The 21,063-nt window shown below is 41.8% G+C and overlaps 1 protein-coding gene across 2 annotated transcripts in view; it reads left to right on the top strand.

Moving 5' to 3' along the window:
- LOC126400965 (coiled-coil domain-containing protein 85C-A-like) overlaps positions 1-21,063 on the top strand; it is a 62,529-nt gene that overhangs the window by 34,083 nt on the left and 7,383 nt on the right. Inside the window, exons 2-5 of one of the 2 annotated variants that reach the window (XM_050061986.1) lie at positions 14,180-14,259; positions 16,573-16,665; positions 18,252-18,344; positions 20,785-20,883. In XM_050061986.1, coding sequence (XP_049917943.1) covers positions 14,180-14,259; positions 16,573-16,665; positions 18,252-18,344; positions 20,785-20,883 — 365 coding nt within the window. The remainder of the gene's footprint in view (positions 1-14,179; positions 14,260-16,572; positions 16,666-18,251; positions 18,345-20,784; positions 20,884-21,063) is intronic. The other variant, XM_050061987.1, reaches the window with a different exon arrangement.

Raw genomic sequence — 21,063 nt, forward strand, 5'->3', positions numbered from 1 at the left:
ACAGTACCAGTACAAACAGCTCACAGTAAATGATACCAATATGTACAGTACCAGTACAAACAGCAGTAGACACGTAAGGGATAATGTATAGTGAGCCGGTGACTACTGAAAAATAACAAGGGATAATGTATAGTGAGCCGGTGACTACTGAAAAATAACTCCCGACAGGGAGTTATTTTGTCCGTCTGCCATTGTGCTCGTGACTCAACTATCTCATGCCCAGTTCCTCATAAGGACCAGCTCCAGTCCCTGATTGGCTGACCGACCAGTTTGGCAATACATGACGCGTTTCCTGCCGTAAAGCAGATTTTTTCCGCGAAAATTCGTCCCTGGTGGCAGAAGCTTTTTACAAAGATGTAAACGCTGATAGTCTGATTTTACTGTGTATACTACCCTGTGCAACCCACATTATTTTCATGATGATATATATAGGCAAAAATGCTGTCTTCAGAATGACTTGAAGACTTGAGGATGTTTTGTGTAACCATTTGTTTTTTTTCGAGGAAACCTTGACTCAGACTTCAAGGGAAATCTTTACTTAAGATGCTTTGTTTGCTTCAGCCATTGGTTACATTAATGCAGTGGAATTTATTTATTTGAATATATGCACCAGACTTATAAAAATGATGTATTATCTTCCCCACTTTCAGTATTTAGAAGTAACATGAAGTTACAGCCTATATAGGAATAATCCCAATGAGCTCCATGGTCAGCATTATAGGCCTACAGATTTACAGACACAAATCTTGATTAAATTCTTATTTGTGTTCAGATTGTTTTAAAAGTTTTAGTTTGTCGAATACTTTGTTTGGATGCATGAAGATATTGGCATGTTATTGGTATTGGCCAATTTCAACTTAAAATGAACTAGAAGAAGAAGAATCAGCCTACATGCTTTTTCTTATTTTGCACAATGAATGGATATTACATACATTGAAAAGTATTGTATTTCACTTTTTGATCACTAAAATTAGGTAGGGAAAAAAGTGGATATATTGATATCACCAAATGAGTTGTTATATATATCGCCATATCGGACAACAGCAAAAAAATCCAATATTGTGCATCCCTAATACTTTGTCCAAAACTGGTGGCATTCTCATCAGCCTCAGCTGGACTTTCAAAAACTTTGACTGTTTACTGCTGGTTAGCACGTTAGTATGTTAACATGGTAAACAAAGATGGTGAACATGGTAAGTAACATATGTACCTGTTTCACATTTGAATGTTAGCATTGGTATTGTGAGCATATTAGCATGCTGATTTTAGCATTTAGCTCAAAGCACCACAACTTAAGTACAACTTTATTAAGCTACTAGCTTTACTGTTAGTCTTGTTAAAACAGCATTACTGTTTTAACTAATTTTCAAGGGATTTGAATTCATATGTTACAGTTTAAAAGAAGTCTGTTTTTATGCCTCTGTGCCCATGACAGCCATGACTAGAAACTATTTTGTTGCTGTCCATCTGTCTGTCCCATTCTTATGAACGTGATATCTCAGGAACACCTTTAGTTTGAACACCTTTGTGGGGCGGCAGTAGCTCAGTCCATAGGGACTTGGGTTGGGAACCGGAGGGTCGCCAGTTCGAGTCCCCGTCCAGACCAAAATATGGAGCGTGGACTGGTGGCTGGAGAGGTGCCAGTTCACCTCCTGGGCACTGCCGAGGTGCCCTTGAGGTTTCAGACCTGTGTGTAATTGACAAGCAAGAGTGAAAACATTGAATTTCCCCTCAGGGGGATTAATAAAGTGAATAAAACTTAACTTAAAAAAACTTTAGTTAATTTCTTTAAATGTGGCACAAGCGTCCACTTGGACTCATGGATGACCTGATTATAATTTCATGGTCAAAGGTCACTGTGAATTCACAAACCCCATTTTTGGCCATAACTCAAGAATTCATATGCTAATTATGACAAAAAAAAAAAAAAAGAATAAAATGATGAAGTGATGACATTTCATATACGAACGGTCAAAGGTCAGCTTCACTGAGACAACATGATGCAAAAACACTTTTCTGGCCATTACTCAACATCATGGGCTCTAGTTTCACAGACCGGGCGCAGCGGAGGCGCAGCGCACCTGCGCTTCGCCAACTGGGTGTGGCCAGGCGGATTTTGTAAGTTTGGCACAACGTGCACCTGGCGCAGCTACTCCTCTTTCCCACCTCCGTCCCTCCTACCGACGCAAGTTGGAAAGAGGGAGGAGAGAAGGCGTGGAGTGGGTTTTACACACATCACACCAATCAAATGAGCCCCTCTCCTCGCCCTTAAATGCGCCGCGCGAAGGCGTAATGAGAGTTTACTCAGTTCGCCATGGCAGAAGAGAGCAGCAGCGTCAGACAGCCAAACTTCTCCCAGGAGGAAACTGATGTTTTGGTCCGGGAGGTCCAAGCTCGCAGTGTCCGAATATACGGAACTGCGAGCAGACCTCCACGGGCTGATGATGCAAAGGTAGCCTGGGAGGAGGTCACCACAATTGTAAATCAATGTTGCGTTTCTCTCGTGCGCGCGCGCTCTCTCTTTCTCTCTCGCAGTCTCACTCTGTTTCTTTTCTTTTGACTTTTCTAAGATGACAGATGCTGAATATATACTCCCTATCTGATGCTGTGGCTGTTTGTGGTTGGCTGAGAGGGATGTGAACTCATTAGTTTGCAGCTGTGTTAATCAAATCAGGTTGGGTTTCCATTACGCGTGCCAAACGTGCCAAACGGTGCCAATCCCCTTTGATCTGACATCAGATGTGACGGGACAGTCGATATAGAGATACATTTATGTGCTGATTGCAGATAGTTGCATTGAATAGTGTTTTTTTGGGTATTTATTGCATCGTTAATGTGCCTGATATTCTGGAAACCTGCCTGTGAGGTTTTGGTGACGTGTGTGCACTGTCCGCCGGTCAGCCAAACTTCGGCTTACACCGGCTGCGCTCCCCCTGCGTTGACAGTAGACCTGGTTTCAGATGGCGAGCTTTTAGCGCACCTTCGGCGAAGCCTTTTGGAACGAAACTGTCACTGCACCAAGCTGGATCTGTCGGCACCTCCCCCTGCTGCGCCGCCACACCCATCTTGGTCTGCCAAACTACCAAACTGAGCGCGCCTCAGGTTGCGCTGCTCAAAACTAGCTCTGCGCGGGGTTCGCCACCCTGTGCCACCTGCGCTGCGCCGGGAAACTAGAGCCCTATATCTCAGGAACAGAAGGGAAGACATGGTCAGATACTGAATTGGTGACACAAATCTTGGGTGTCCACCTTGAAACTGTGCTCACTGTAAAGAGTGTGCTGCTGGGTTGATTCGCCTATAGCTGTATTGGTTATAATGACATTGTTATCCCCAAATTAAAATATAGGTGTACATATGTACATTGAAAGAGTTATTGGTCAATGTAATACTTCCTCCTGTTCATACTTGCAGGGAAGTGATCCCCTCACAGAGCGACTACACTGTAGGAAATGAGGGGCATGAGGGCCGTTTATAGTGACCCATAAATCTTTCAACATATGTATGGAATATTGGTATGTATTATGTATGTATTAGGATAGACTTGGAAAACCCTGAGTCTATCCCATAATGCCAAAGTCTTAAAATTGAAGATAAATCTAAATTAGTAACAGAGGAAACTTGGTCATTTAGAGGTTAAATTCTGGCCTGTAGCCAAAGGGTTTCAGGACCAGCTGGAAAATCTGAGGAAGTAAAGTTCAGCTGCAGCCCCCTCCAATAATTCTCTCATCCCTCAACAACTAGTTTCAAGGTGTCCTTGAGCAAAACACTGAACACTCAGTGATCACCAGTACAAGGCTGTGGCTGTAGTGAGCAGCTGTTGTTGCTGAAAATGATCAACTTTTTCCATGTAAATTAAAATAATGCTGTAATTAACCAAGTGTGGGTTTTTTTAAAATCTTTGTTTAGTAGATGGAAGGACAGAGAAAGGAAGAGACTGAGGGGTGTGCTGGATGTGTGCTGACTGACTGTAATTCAAGGATGTCCTCTGTCCTTTGCTTTTATTTTGTCAGCATTGTCTCCTCCTGTGTGTGTATGAGATTTGCCCTGAGGTCAGCACTGTCTGTATACCAGTGACTTTGACTGCATCACCCTGGTCATTACCTTATGGCTAGTTGTCCTTGTAAAGGCTCACTCTCACGCACCATTACCACTGAGGGTCTGTGTCGCAAAATCTTATCAGTGAGTAAAATTTGTTACCTGGGGTACATCAATATGCTGTATGGCTAACTTGCTGAGGAGCACATTGAGTTCAGACGATCTTATTAAAATCTGAAGATAGTCTGCTGATTAACCAATCACCTCACTACTGATCAACTATTCACTGACTATTTATACCTGTTTTGCTCTGACATGGAGAATCACATTGAAAGTAAAATCACAAGCAGCCACTATATATAAAGAACACCATGCATCATGACTAAAGTCTCATGTTGAATTTATGATAAGTTGCAGACAGCCAGATCCTTCTCCGAGAAAGAACTAGAGCCCAATGGCGGTAATAAAGGAAGACGCTGAGGATTTTGAATGTAGAAGCGGGAGAACAATGGAGAAAAGAAAATGATATGAATGAAGATTTGGGGTTTGATTAAGGGGGCAGTTGTGGTGCTCCTTTCAGAAAAGTATACTATGGCAGGATAAATCCAGAGGGAAGTGGGGAAAATCAAGCTGGCAGATGTCAAACGCTCTGGTTTGACAGTGGTTGAGTACGTGCCAAAGAGTAAAATGGAAAAGCAACTAAAAGTCAAACTTTTGTAGGGTGGGATGGATATGTATCCAATGGCATGTTTCCAGCTGAACAAGAACGCCCCAATCAAAGGTTTAGTTGACAGAGTCTCGCACAGAGTGGAGGCTGGGAGACTTTAAGAGTGTAAAGGTGTAACAGACAGTTTCATAATAAAGTGATTTGACAAGGAGAGTCAGGAAAAGTTTGAGACAAAGTCAGTCATGCTGCACTTTGATTTGGAGTACTTGCTGGATAGGGTGTTTTTGGATCACGTCATATCCAGTAAGGTAGTATGTCCCCAAACCGCTTAAAGAACCGCTGTAAGAACTGTTGAAATTCGGTCATAGTCTGTTAATTTGTAGAAGTGATGATGTGGTAAATGTGGAGAAAATGAATGCGAAGGAGACTGTGTGAAAAACCTGAGTGTGTTTCTCTGCAAAGGCAATCATGCAGCATTGGAAGCTAACCCAAAGAGAGTAAGGGAGGCAGAAATAATCACAGTCAGAACGAAGAAGAGAAATAAACATGAGGAAGTAGGTAGGACAAGATATGTAAGACAGGAAGCTAAGGAGGACACATCAATCAGGGAAGGGGGAATATTGCTTGTGTAAGGACCGGATGAAGCTTTTGGCCTTTGTGGTGATGTACTGTACTGCTGGAAATGAGAGAAAATCTGAGAAAATTGAGATATTTATAGATGCAGGGAGGAGATTTCTAGATGTCATGGGTGTCTCTAGAGAAGATGTACAGCAGCTTTTGAGAGAAACTTTTTGACTCTCTCCGGGAATTAGAAAATTTCTAACAGAATGGTAACTGGATGTGAAGGGCTTTTTATAGCTAGTATTATTATTATTTAAGACCCTGGAAATCCAGAGTTCTTGTGAGAGCACAGTTTGAATTTGCTCAGCGAGTCACTCTGGCAATCAGTAATGATGCACATTACCCATGCCGTTGGAGCCGAGCTGCACCAATCACATCAGTGTATCTGATATAGGCGGGCCAGAGGCGAGCTAAACAGATGACGACAGCGCTGCGACGAAGAAGTCCAGAATCAGCCAGTAAACATTGCAAGATGGCTACAGATGAACACCAGTTGTTGTTCTGATTGGTCGTAGTGTTATCCAATTGCGTGCAATGATATTTTCAAATGCATACTTGGTGCCGCCCCTTGAGTTAGGCCATTTGCATTACTCATAGCCAGACCTAAATCTTTCTAGATTTGGGTCTGGATTTCCAGGCTAATTATTTAATATAGTCAGTGGAGACCTTGGGGTAAATCCAGTAGGTGGCGTTAATGCAACTTTTTGGATGCCAACTGTCATTAAAAACCAAAGGAGAAGAACCCCTTCTCCTCAAAATGTTTTCTTTTGTATGTAACTAAATTATTTTGTCAAATACAGTACATTGTGTTGTCAAATGTAATCACTGCCAGGATTATATTTGCAGGCAATATGTTGTTAATTGAATGAAGCACTGCATTCAGCTCGAGTCACAGGGAGGTTGTCAGGGTGGATGGTGAATACAAGACACAGCACTTGTTCTGTAGACCAGACCACCATCTTTCTCAAACTTTAACCAAGTGCTTCCATGTTTCTTTGCAGCAACATCCATATCTGAAGCATTGCCTACTGTCATGGCTACATGAGTCTGGACAAACATGGCTGTAAACTATAACTGCAACTTGACTGGTTGTCAGAGGTATATAACAACAAGGCAGTAATTCTAGTTTATTTTAATATATGCACAAGAGTTAAGAAGTGATGTTACATCACATCCTCATGTTACCTTTTACGAGAAAGCGAAAGCAGAGCACTCAGTTTGGGATCAGTACTTACAGATACTTAACACTGCAATAATGTAATTGGTGTTGGTGTCAGACTGGTTTATCCCTTCTACATATTTGCAATCTACCATCTGCAATCACAGAATCCTTCCACAGTAGTGCTGTATTGCACTTTAATCTGATTAGCATGTGCATTAGTGTTAGCAGCATTATTCTATTTGGGTAGGGACTTAAAAAGTTGTGAGACCTTAAAATCTGGTTGCTGTGCACAAGAATGCAGTGGTTCGCTTGCTTTGAGATTAGTACTAAATACAGTGCATCATCTCCTCATTCATCACTCTGTTTTACTCCTTTGATCCTCTCATGCTGTTTAAATAACTGTTCATACTGCAGGAATGTGGATGGCAGCTTCAAATGACTTACAGAAGTACATACAGTGAGAAAGGGAGAGTGGGGATGGGTGTGGAACAATGTGTTCTCTGTTTGCCGTAGCAGCTCCACTAACCTTCTACTCCCTCTCTCCTGCAGCTCAGCTATACGTCATTATGAGCTATAAGTCAACCGTGTGTGTGTGTATTCAGTGTAATTGAAATCATTCCTGGACTTTCCTGTCTGAGGACCTCAGGCTCACTGGCTGTGTATGGCAGGGAGCCAGAGCATGGACTGCTTTACTGTAACAGCTATAAGCAAAATCGTAAACTTTTGCATGTCATAGCACACATGGTAGGAAACGGAAAGGAAGGGTCACAGTTGTCTAAATATTAGAAGAGGAAGGCATGAACATCTTTCTGAAGGTCAGTAAATGGTAAAAAGGCCTAATTTTGGAAATACTGTTCAAATGGAGGAAACAGGACTGGACCACCCTATTGTTTTCTCTCATCAAAACAAAGATTCAAATATAAACTCCAGCAGCAGGCCTGAACACAGGCCAATTACACTGACGTTTCTTATTGTGGATTGTACAGTAGGTTGGAGCAAAGAAACCAGTCTCAGGATTATTTTTATTTTCATATGAATAGAGTTGTGGAAATGAAGGTACTGGAGTCACTAACAGCAAAGCTAATGGGGTGACAGTTTACCCATAAAACTGACTAGTGAAGTGGTGAGTCATACAATTGCAGCCTCAGACTTTGTTAGGTTCAGTTAATGTGTCATTGAGTATGTTTATATGGACCGTTTAATTCCCTTTTCATTCTGAATGAAAGTTCATTCCTATTAAAAGTGATCTTGTAAACATCTTATTCAGAATGAAAATGGCCAATGCGATTGAAAATTCATTCCGATGTAAGGGGCTGGAATATTCTGTTTCTAATTCCCAATGAAAGAATTTCTCGCATTTGTATACATACAAAGAAGTCCAAACGCACATCCAAACCAAAAAACGCACAGGTGCTGAGCCGAAAACAGTGCATACAAAAGTACTTGTATACACTCATTCCTCTTTAAGTTCATTCTGGTCTTTCTGCGCATGTTCGTTTCCTTGCCCTTATGGCGCAATGACGTATATAGCGCGCATTGCAACGGGCTGCATAGCAACGGGCTGAGATAGAGCAGTTGGACTCGTTGCACTCACCGGTTTCCATTCACCAAAGCACGGTCTTCTNTGATCTCCGTGTAAACCCTCATTCGCAATTAATATTTCTCATGTGAACTACCTGGAAAGACTTTAATTCTGAATGATTTCATTCAGATTTATTTCATTCTGAATGAGAAGCCATCATGTAACCGCACCCATTGTCAAGCCAGTCAGGTCATGTGGTATTCCATATAATAGGAACAGCACATTCAAGATAATTTGCTTGCCTTGATGATGTGTTGGAGATTTGAGTTCAACCATCCTGCATCTAATGACTCCTGCTTTATACAAATTCTCCAACTAACTAATTGGGGAGTACTGTTGCAATGAGGTGGGGTAGTTGGTCTGCAACAGTGTTTGAGTGGGTGGAACATGTCAGGTGGTATCCACATGAATGCCTGAACCAAAGGTTTCCCAGCAGAACAATGCATTGGAACAGAATAATCAAAGTTATTCACCTCACCTGTCAGTGGTTTCAGTGTTTGTGGCTGGTCGCTGTTGTTTAACAGTGCCCAATGGTGTCGGGGGAAACAACAAAAGTTAAGGTACTTTCACCTGGGAGGCTGTCTGGGAGGCAGTCCCGTAAAATTGTAAAGCCAAACCCTGTTGTTTTGTCCTGAACCCAGTCATGTGGCTAAATGTAACCACTTGCGTTTGTTGTTGAAGGAAAAAAAATGTCAATTTGCATATATTTGCATATATTTTTGAAAGAGACTATATGCAAACTGTACATTTCCTGTGAAAATGGAAGTGTATTCTGAGAACAGACAATCCATGAAACAAGATGAAGTTGACACAGCGTTCCAGAGACGTCATTTGTCCCCATGGGGAAATTGGTTTTCAGTATAAACAAAAAGGCATCACAAAGTCTTCAAAAAAAAGAACATTTTAATTCAAGTCTGTTATTTGAAAATAAACCTTTCAATTGAACATATTTTGCCAGCCTATTTGTTTGGCTGACATTTTTTCTAATCACTGAGATAACACTTAAAAAATCAAAGTAACTTTGCAAATAGCAAGCTACTTTTGCCATTATCTTGTAACTTAGTTTGCTACATTTCTATGCACATAGCTTCGGTGTAGTGGAACTTTATTTTGATGTAGAGTAGCTGGTAGCTCAGCTCACTACATTTGCCAAGCACCTTGCCCAACACTGCTAGTGCATTACCTGTTTTAAAACTAAAATAGCTTGTGGAACAAATGAAAACTTGGCTCTATGTTTAGTGAACAGAGGGGTGCAATATCAATATCGTCGCCCAGATGGCAGTAGATAAAATGCAGAGACAAGGGGGTGCCTCACGACACAAACTATTGTTTGCCTTCTTCATCATTTTGTCTCTGTAGGTGCATTCCATACTTGGTAAAGTAATCCATAAATAGTTTACTGGCTGTTGTAACAGTTTAATCTGCATTTTCTGTCTTTTTCTGTGCTTCAGTAGCATTACCAAACCAGCAGATGATGCAGAAGGATAAAACACTTTCAGTAAAAGCACTGAGGCAGTCTGAGCATTTTGATGTGGACATGAAAAGATCATTTCCTTAGAAAGTGTATTCTTTGTTGTGTCTAAGTGCTTATGAGGTCAGTCCACAGATCCCATATAAGCTTGTGGTCGACCACAATGCCAAGGTACTTGTAATCTGTAACACACTGTATTGGCTCCCCATCGATAAAAGTAGGGAGAGAGGATTGCAGCCTTCTAAAATCTATGGACATTTACTTTGTTTGAAAGGTGTGTAGGAGTACATTTGACTTGTCATACCAATTTAGGAAGTAGTCAAGAATTGTAGTCAAGAATTGACTCCCTGTCAAGAATTGTCCTATGAAATGGTATTTTCCAAAACAATTCTACAAATTTCTACTTTCCAAGACAATTAAAATACAGGTTTTTAACAAAGGTTTAGCCTAGACAAGGATATGGTCTTGCTTTTATGTAAAATAATATGTGCTTATACATGTACATAAATATGGCATGTTTTAGTCATACTAGTGGCATGACTTCAGGAATTGCAATGTGATTTGGTCAGCTAAAAAATATTAGATAGAGTGCCATGAAACTTGGTGCAAACTTTCATGGTCCCCAGAGGATGAATCCTAATTTTGGTGATCTGCTGACATTTCATCTAGCTCCACCAGCAGATCAGATTTCTCCATTATCCAGTAGAATATTGAAAAATGGATGGCATAAGTTTGGTACAAGCATTAATGGTCCCCAGAGGATGAATTTTAATGATACTGATGATCCCCTGACTTTTCCTCTAGTGCCACCACAAGGTAGACATATTTGGCTTTGAGTTCAAATATGTAGATAGCTAATGGTTGGATTGAAATTTAATTTAGATATCTATGATCCCCAGAAGATGATTCCAGTGACCCATGTGATTCCCTGACTTTTTATCTAGAGCCATCATAAAGTCAAAGTTTACACTTAGTCACACAAATATAAGGACATTTACTAGAATGGATTTTGGATCTTACTATATCTTACTATCTTATCTTACTATATCTTACTATGCAATGACGAAAACTACTCTGTTTGTCTGTGGGTATGTGTGTGGGTGTGTCTGTTCCACGTTTTTCTCCTCAATGACTTGGTCAATCCCTGTGAAATTTGGTACAGTGATAGAGGGTCATGGGAGTAATGAAGCAATGTTACATCAATTGGCACTATACTGTAGCAACCGATTGAAATGTCAAACTTTGAATGGGCATATCTCATGCCCTGTATGTCGTAGAGACATGAAACTTTGCACAGAGATGCCTCTCCTCACGAGGAACACATTTGCCTCAAGAACCCATAACTTCCGCTTATATAGATTTTCCACCATTTTGAATTTTTTGAAAAACACTTAAAATTGATCCCTTCCTACGAAGTTTGACTGATGTGCATGAAACTTGGTGAATATAATTCATTCATTCATTCATCTTCTAACCGCTTCATCCTCTTGAGGGTCGCGGGGGGTCTGGAGCCTATCCCAGCTGACATCGGGCAAGACGCAGGGTACACCCTGGACAGGTCACCAGACTATCGCAGGGCTGACACAAAGAGACAGACAACCATTCACGCTCACATTCACACCTACGGACAATTTAGAGTTATTAATTAACCTAGTCCCCAATCTGCATGTCTTTGGACTGTGGGAGGAAGCCGGAGTGCCCAGAGAAAACCCACGCTGACACGGGGAGAACATGCAAACTCCGCACAGAAGGGCTCCCACACCCGGGATCGAACCGGCAACCCTCTTGCTGTGNGTATCCCAAACACACACCATGTGAAACTGTACGTGGGCAACTGTGCACTCAGTGGGTATGGACTGGTTGAAATTTAATTTAGATATCTATGATCCCCAGAAGATGATTCCAGTGAGCCATGTGATTCCCTGACTTTTTATCTAGAGCCATCATAAAGTCAAAATTTACACTTATCCACACAAATATGAGGACATTTACTAGAATGGATTTTGTACTGACATTCATGGTCCCCACAGAATGGGTATTTAATAAAACTGGTGTTCCTCCAAGTTTTCCTCTTGCACCATGAGTAGGTTGACATTTTTTGTCCAGACTGAAATGTCTCAACAACTGTTAATGGATGGATTGGAATTTGATACACACATTCATTATCCCATTATGACCAAACACCTGTAGAACTAATGACATCCCCATCAGCCTCAGCTGTACTTTATGTTTAATGCTAATCAGCAAATGCTAACACACTGATCTAAGATGTGATCATTGTAAACATCGGTGTTGCATCAGCATGTTAGCATTGTCATTTTGAGCTTGTTAGCATGTTGACATTTGTGGCTAATGTGGTTGTTAACTTTTAGCCATGTTGTATAAACAACTGCAAACTTTCCGTGAGATCATATTTAAGTATTAGCTGTGTAAATGTGTACAATACTTTCAGCTAAGCACTTCTTCTTGCAATAGTGCTTATTTCCTCATATTTAGCCACATCCAGTCTGTATATGGTGTGTCTAGTGAGAAACTCAATAAGGCTTTTATGTGCCAGAAATTCCTTTGTTGCTTAATACTGTTCTGAGAGCAGCTAGTACATTCATATATCGGTTTGGGAATCAAAGACTACAACAGGGCAATTTTAGGATTAGTTGGCTTAACTAGAAAAATCAACAATGGGATTCTGAGCTGAATGTGAGGATTAAGCTTGAGTGGGCTGCTAAACATCTGAAAAACATGCCAATCAAGGCCCTATGAGGGGAAACTGGATATAATGACAGCTAAAAGTAACATGAACAGACAAGACTGATGCAAGGCCCAGACATCAGTTTGCTGCAGCTCTCAGGCACTGTTGACGGCAGTGGACTAATATGCTGTTTTAGGATAAGGCTGTATGATGCTTAAAGGGATAGTTTGGATCTTTTGTAGGGTTGTATGAGGTACTTATCCATAGTGAGTGTATTACATATAGTAAATGTCTGTCAGCATGCCCCCAGTCTGGAGAACCAGGTAGAAGTACTGACACAGAAGCTGCAAGAAATGTGTTGCTGTAGACAGTGGCAGCAGCAAAATGTATTTTAGCCACCTAAAAAAATCAATATCAGTGTAAGTGAACAGTATATTTAGAATATTTTCACTGCTTTCACTGCTTGCTGTCAGACAGCAATTCCTGTCAGGGAACTGAAGCTGTTATGTGCTCTCTTTAAAGCCAAACTCTCTGAATATAGCAGCTACTGATCTACCGGTGCCTCCATTAATTAGTATGTTAGTTTGTGTTATTGTGTGACTTTGGTGAATCCAAACTAACCTTTGTCAAAAACAAAGTCACACAACACAAACTGGTCGAAGCAGCAGTAGACCAACAGCTCCTGTGTTGAGTGAGCTGAAATTACTTTTTGTCAATTGAGTCTGGTGGATTTGATGAGAGCATAAATAGGGAACTGAAGTGTCAACGACTACCGAGCTGTCTGACAGACAGAAAGGAGAAATAATGGAAATATTAGTGTATGGCATACATTTAAACTGACATTGATATTTTTGTTTAGGTGGCTAAAATCTGTTTTGTTGATGCCCCTGTCCACAGCAGTACATCCCTTAGCTTCTGTGTACGCACTCCTGCCTGCTTCTCCAAACTGGGAGCGGACCGACTGACATCTACTGTGTGTTAATTAATACACTGACTAATTATAAGTATGGGGCGGCACGGTGGTGTGGTGGTTAGCACTCTCGCCTCACAGCAAGAGGGTTGCCGGTTCAATCCCGGGCGTGGGAGCCCTTCTGTGCGGAGTTTGCATGTTCTCCCCGTGTCAGCNTTAGAAGATGAATGAATGAATGAATGAATTATAAGTATCTTACACAATACCACTAAAAAAATTCCAAACTGTCCTATTAAAATGTGATTATGTCTTATCAGAACACATGAACAGAACGAACACAAGACACATTTCTTTTTAATATTTACTTTAAAATGTAAAAAAAAAAAAAAGTGAAATAATAAACTAGAAGAGCACTCAGAGAGTGCAGACCTCCTCCTTTGCATCAGATTTTGCAGCCTGCATCACAATTAGGTTATTTGCATCACTATCATTATTAGGTTATATATGCCTTCACCGTTTAGACACTGTGGTGTATTTACTTCATTTTTATTTTGTACCAACACAGAATATAATATGTTTTTTTGTATTTTTCACTTTATTGTTTTCCAACACAGAACATTAATTTCAACTTTAGAATTACATTAGCAAGTAGAACAAGGCGTGCTTTCCGGCCACCAGATGGCGCTATTTTCACCGTCTCATGAGGGACCTCGGCCGAAGGACGAAGTCCCTCTTGTTAGAAATTGGAATGGCTGCTGAGGCTGTCAGACGATGGACTTTTTTTATTATTTTATCCACTTTGCTTCAACCGATCACCACCAAAATTTTATCATATGTTCCTTGTCCCATTATCCACCTTTCTGTTCATAACTTTTTGAGTTATTTTGCAAACAAACAAACAGACAAACAAACAGACCAACGCCGGTGAAAACATAACCTCCTTGGCGGAGGTAAAAATAAACAGCTTGAGTTGCATTGACATTTGACATTAATGAACTTGGTTCAGATGTGATATTTTATACTCTTTTTTTTTCTTGTTCAGATGCATTAGCCGGCTACATCAGACAGCTGGAGAACAAGATGAGAGTACTGGAAGAAGAAAACCAACAGCTGCTGTCACAGGTAAATACTGCCACTTATCACTGTGCACAGTGTAAACTCTTGATGCAGACAGCTATGGTGCACATTGGAAAATGATTAGGCAGTAGTATACTGTGTATACTTTGCGTGGGATTTAAAGTAAAAGATGCAACAACACTGGTAATCGTAAGTGCTAATATCATAGGCAACTGGACTTGCTTGCGTTCTTGAAGACATTTCGCCTCTCATCCAAGAAGCTTCTTCAGTTCCAAATGACTGGTACGAAGTTGCAGTATATAAACCCTGTGTGGGTGGGAACCCTTGCTGAGTCGTAGGGGGGTCAAGCAAGGGTTCTGGTTCACATAGTTCTGGGGGGTATTCCATCAAGCAGGCTAAAGGCAAATCCAGGCTTAAATGGCCAAGTCTGGCTAATGTGAGCCAGAGTTCTGTTCCATCAAAGTGGCTAAGATTAGCCTCACATCGGTAACCATGGAAACCATGGTTCTGGCTAAGCCTGATATATCAAGCTAAACTCCGGTTTCCGTTCCATCAACCTGAGCCACAACTCCTTTCCATCAAGGTGGTTAACCTGAATCCCAGCCTAGTAACCATGGTAACTTATGCTGCCGGGCAATCTCCCAGCCTAGTAACCATGGTAACTTATGCTGCCGGGCAATCCTGGGGCCTGTATCACGAAGCAAGATCAACCTTTCCTGGGTTACCCAGACCTATCCTGGGTTGACTAACCCTAACAATGGCAATCAGGATAATCGGTATCACGACGCTGGATGTCAACTCAGTAACTCAACCCAGGGTTGCTTTATCAAGAGCCGTGAACGCGCACGCAGCGGACCAATCACATCATGAGAGAAGCGCAGCGTCACTGAGCGCCCTCACAGAGCGCCGTATGTGACGGAAAAACAGTATTTCTCGTGAGGATCAGAGATTACCTCTACTAAAATATAAGGAAGGAGAAAAGCAACATTAGAGAAAAGGCCAACACCGTGGCAGCTGCAGGAGGAGGAAACATGCGTGGCAACGCATAACGGGATGAATAATGTTTAGTTTTAGTTTAGATTAGTTTATTTGCACATNTGCTGGAACCACACATTATAAAGGTCACACGCCACAGCCAGTCTCTGACCACTGTGCAGTCAGTCTTCCTCATCTCCACTGAACTGATGGATTTGCTAAATGGAATTTTCTACAATCAATAGATAAATGTTGTGATTATTTCCTATAAACTGATCATTTCAGAAATGTCATAATCTACAATCAATTATGTGATAAATGTGATGATTCACATAAAATAGTTTGATTAAATGTCACTAATATTAATTTACACATGTGGTGAATTTCATTAGGCAGACTTGAACTGTCAGATTTAATAGGTGTTCTTATCGACAAATATTTTGTCCCTTTGTTGCAGGATTTATAGAACATGATATTATGCTGAAATGCTGAATTTTCTTTGTCACTTGCGCATTAACGCCAGGGCCACACTGCCTGCGAAGCGCAGTGCACCGAAATTCTCGCGCGCGCCAGAGAACCTCCGTTCACATCAGACGCGCATTTCTCCACGCCATCGACAAGCGATTCTGCTCCCAGCTGTTATTTTTCACTGCCTGGCTTGACACATTCGCTCGCGGCTCGCAGCAGAAAATAGACCAGACGCCAAACTGATCGCTGCAAATCGTGAGCCTGCCGCGGAGCTTCCCGGCGCGGCGCGGCCAGTGTGGACGACACAGTCGGTTAACATGGGCGCCGAAAGGAAACTGCCTTCTCTTCTCGGCGCTTCGAGGCTATTCGCGGCGCTTCCGCGGGCGGTGTGGCCCTGGCGTAAGCCTGTCGGCAATATTCTGCCACGCCACCTCCCTTGCTTTATTAATCGCTGCAGTGTTGCCTTTTCCGTAATCATGTCCTTATAGTCCTCATACACTTCCATAAGGAGCGTTTGCTCCACCACAGAAAAAGCCTCTGCTCGCTCCTTTCCTTTGCTTTTTGACATTTTGTAACATTTTCGGCACTCGACTAGTTTGGGCTTTTTATTTTCCCTGGGCGCGTGCATGAGTTGAGGCTTAACAGGTGAGGCTTGAATTAGCGTCAATTGGAGCCAGCTGATTTCACTTGATGTAACGGGTTGGAGCTAGACTGGGAGTTGGCATTTAGTCAAACTTCAAGATTACACCTTAGTCTGGATATTCTTAGCTACGTTGATGGAATACCCCCCTGGTGGTAGAAATAGTATGTACACATACAGAGTAAACACAATAAGGGTGACTTCTGTTGATCTGAAATATTGTTATTTCTGTTGTCAATTTTAAATTTCTCTTTCTTTTTCTCACTCTCTCTCAGATGAATGAAGGGGAAGGAAATACACTGGGGAAGGGTTTGTCCCTTTATCATTCAGAAACTCAGCTCTCACAATTCCAGGACAATGTACACAATGTATGTACACCGTAGACAACAGTGTGTTTGTCTGTTGCTTGTCTCTCTCTTTTTCCTCAGCCAAACATGTCTGCCTGCGCTCCCTCCATCTTTCAGTTTAATTCAGTTCAGTTGTATTCAGTTTGTGCTTCATTCAAATGTCCCCACACAGAGGAATTATATGCATTTCCCTTTATGAGGGACAACAATCACTACACACCCAAGCTGAAATTACAAGACTCTGTTTTACTTTATTTCACTAAGAACCACAAAAATAACTTCATAAAGCCACATCTGTCAAATAAATACATTTTACTTTGTCTGACAGTGAACGTGTAAACTCATTACTATTCACTTGAAAACTGAAACTGTATCTTTGTTTTCTGTTTGTCCACATAACCATAAATTAATAGTTTGATAACTGAGTTAGACATCAAGATCAACACTGCTATCATATCTGTCCTGTAATATGCAGCTATACCCAGCAGACAGTTAGCCTAGCTTAGCATAAAGACTGGAAACAATGAGAAGCAGCTAACCTGGCTAAGTCTAAACATAACACAATCCACCTACCAGCCCCTTTAAAGCTTCCTGATTAAGGGCGCAGTCACACGTGAGCAAAATTAACATTAGAAAATATTCGCCTCTCGTTCACTTCCATTCAGCGCAGTTCTCAATATCGCCCAGGGCAGCCAATGGGCTAGAGCCGGCCCTGGCATGGAACATAAGACAATGTAAAATGTAACAACAACTTCATATTTCACTGTATTTATTGGCAAGCTAGCAAACGTTAGCTAGCAAGCTCGTGTGACCATACCCCAACACTCTGCTGGTTGCTTAGCAACTTAAGTGACTGTGCCTGGCCAGGAAATAGTACCCCCTAAGGACCGCCACCTGTTGTTTTTGCACTTCAGTTTTTGTATGGGTTAAACAAATATCCAGTCTTGATGCTAAGCTAAGCTTACTGATAAGCTCACTGATAAGCTCAATTGATAAAGATGAGAGTTATTATTTCTTACATCTCTCATCAAAAAAAGGAAATAAGCGTGCTTCCCAAAATGTTGAACTTGCCCTTTAAATAATGCTGACTTTTCTGAGCCATTCTGAACCATGGCCAATTGCTCACCTTCTGATTAAACTCTTGCTTCAGTAGTAACCACTGGAGTGAATCAGTGACAAACCCCTCTGTGATTTTTTACAGTCGCTCACAGAACCTTTCTGGCATTACCTGAGGTGCAGTATCATTGCTGGCAGCTGCACTGACATAATTACAATCTACGGAAAATGTGAGCTCCCTACAGCAGATGCAGGACATCCTATCTCACCTATTGATGAGTCTGACCGGTAGATTGATCCTCTCCTGCTTTACTGCAAACACAGCAGGTCTACTGCGCCTTCTGTCGCCATGGGAATACATACCTCCCTGCCTCAGCAATGCTACTGCCTCCTCACACAGCATCTCCTGTAAAATCTCTCTCTGTCTTGTACTGAGTTATCTTTCTCTTTTTACTGCTGGTTGTTGCGACAGTATGTCTCTGCATCAATTCCTGTTGGTTTACTTGGTGATTACAGTCATTGTAATCAGATGGTGCCACCTCCCTCCACAGGGTGCTGCTCAGACCCCCAGCAGTGAACCGTCCTCCACAGGGCTCTACCCCCCGCCAAAACAGAAACCAGAAGCTATAGTCCACGCAATGAAGGTAGGCCACAAACTAGCCTGTGTGAGCAGTTTTAGGCTGTGTAGAAGTCTGTGACTTAGCAGGTATCTTGGGCAAAATAAACCCAGGTATATATTTAAGCTAATTATGGAAAAAAAGAAGTATCACTTCCATTGTTTTCTACTGTCTACAAAGTGCTAGATGCTTTTGTTGAGGTAAATGTATGCTATATCCACTGACTGTCAGTCTGGTGAAGTTTCCCATACAGGGTCCAAGTTTTTGACATAGTGAAAGTAAGGTTTAATATCATCAGGGCTAAGTATCTTTTCACTTTCTCTAAATACATACTTGCACGTTCCTTATCTGCTATGTACATACTTTGCATTCCTGTACACCACTCTTCTAGTAGATACTACAGATCATGCACCTGCTCACCTTATCATTGTAACCTTGTCAAAGGGGCCCTGTGGAGCTGCCAGTCAGGTTCTAGCAGGACTGAATTCATCTCTGGACTTCTTTGTTTTCACTGAGACTTGGATCACACCAGAGGACACTTCCACCCCAGCAGCCCTCTCCTCGGCCTACTCCTTCACCGAAATACCCAGACCAGTGGCACTGGTTCACTAACCAACCTAAAATTGTGATTTTCACTCTCCTTGCTTCCACACTTCAATCCCTCTTCTTTCTATACTGTGTCTATACTGTGTCTATTCCCTACTTAAACATTGTTGTGCTCTACTGGAATTCTTTGAGGAATTAGATGTCCTTCTATCAAACACCCTCTATCTTCTCTTCTCTATCTAGTCCCCCACCTCCCTACTCTCTTCTGCCAAGTGACTTTGTCAACTATTTTCTCTTCCCACCTGCTGACACCACTATCCATGTCCTCATCTCCCACTCTAACTTCCTTTTAACCCCATTGCCTAACCACCTGGCCTCTTGACCCTATCCCCTCTCACCTTCTTCAGTTTATCGCTCCTGATCCCCTCCCTTTTGTTCCTTTCTTCACCCATGTCATGAATACCTCTTTGCCAACTGGTTGTTTTCCTAACTCTACAGAGTGGACCCTCTTTTAAAGAAACCCACACTTAGCCCTTCTGATGAAAAGAACAACATACCCATTTCCCTGTTTCTTTCTAAAACACCTGAGAGAGCTGTTTTCACCCAACTCTCTGCATATCTCCACCAGATCAACCTTCTTCACCCCCACCACTCTGGCTTCAAGTCTGCCCTCCTTGTCATCACAGAGGAACTCCACAATGCTAGAGCAGCCTTCCACTTCTATGTTGTCATCCTGCTGGTCTTTTCAGCAGCATTTGACAGTGTGAACCATCAGATCTTCCTCTCCACCCTCCAAGAATCGGGTATTTCAGGCTCTTCGTTCTCTTGTTCACAATCTACGTTAAGGGCCACACTCACAAGAAAATGGAAAATTTGTGTCTGAACTGTGTAGCCACACAACTGGAGTCCCTCATGGTACTGTTCTGGGTACCCTCCTCTTTTCTCTTCATACCAAATCTTTTGGCTCCATTATTCATTCACATGGCTTTTCCAACCATTGCTATACAGATGACACTCAAATAATTCTTTCTTCTCCCGGGTCTAAAACTCAAGTGACAACACAAATCTCTGCTTGTATGGCTGACATCTCTCAGTGGATATCTGCACACCACCTGAACCTCTGCAAGACTGAGCCATTCTTCCCCCCAAGGAAGGCATCATCTGCCTGTGACCTCTCCATCACCACTGAGAACTCTGTGGTCAATCAATCAATCAATTTTATTTATAAAGCCCAATATCACAAATCACAATTTGCCTCACAGGGCTTTTCAGCATACGACATCCCTCTGTCCTTAGGACCCTCACAGCGGATAAGGAAAAACTCCCCAAAAAAAACCCTTTAACGGGGTGTGGTGTCCTCAGCTAGGATTGATGATCATGACACTGGATGAGCTGTTCTTCACTGCCAATATTACTGCAACAACCTGCTCTTGCTGATTCTTCTCCATAACATCAAGAGGATGCGTCCACTCTTTTCCCAGGAGGTGGCACAGTTTCTGTTCTAGGCTCTTGTCATCTCACACCTAGACTACTGCAGCTCCCTCCTTGCTGCAACTCGATTTAAGACACTGGTACTTGCCCATTGTGCTCAGGCCCATCCTACATCAAGGACATAGTCACACCAAAAAGCCCAGGCCGTCCACTACACTGCTACTGCCAACGGGCTTGCCACTCCCTCACAATGAGGGAATAGAAAAGAGGGAAATGAAAAGTGGTCTACGGTTTAGTCCACATTTACATCTGTTGTGCTAACTGTGTGAACAATTTAGAAAAAATGAACTCAAAAACTGTAAATACTTTTACCCTGTAGCTCGATATATTAAAAATAACTTTGAAATGTTGAATAAAAACTGCATAATACAGTGCATCAACAGAAATGGACATGATGCTATTTTATTGTGTATTTTATGTCTGTGTGAAGGTGTTGGAGGTCCATGAGAAGCTGGACAGGCAGCGCACACAGGAATATGATGAAGATCTTAACGAGAAAGAAAAGGCCATTGTCAGAGAGATGTGCAATGTAGGTTCCAATATGAACTTTCTTTCTCTCTCTCTCTTCTTTCTTTCAAACAAATCTTGACAGAAATGCACCTACTCACAATCTTACTGGTCCATCATGCTGGGGAGTGCAGGGAGCAGTAAACCAAGTTATTTGCAATCTATTGTGTTAGATAATGATATTCTATCAGATTAATGCAAT

This window comes from Epinephelus moara, chromosome 14 (genome assembly GCF_006386435.1).
Source record: "Epinephelus moara isolate mb chromosome 14, YSFRI_EMoa_1.0, whole genome shotgun sequence".
NCBI lineage: Eukaryota > Metazoa > Chordata > Actinopteri > Perciformes > Serranidae > Epinephelus > Epinephelus moara.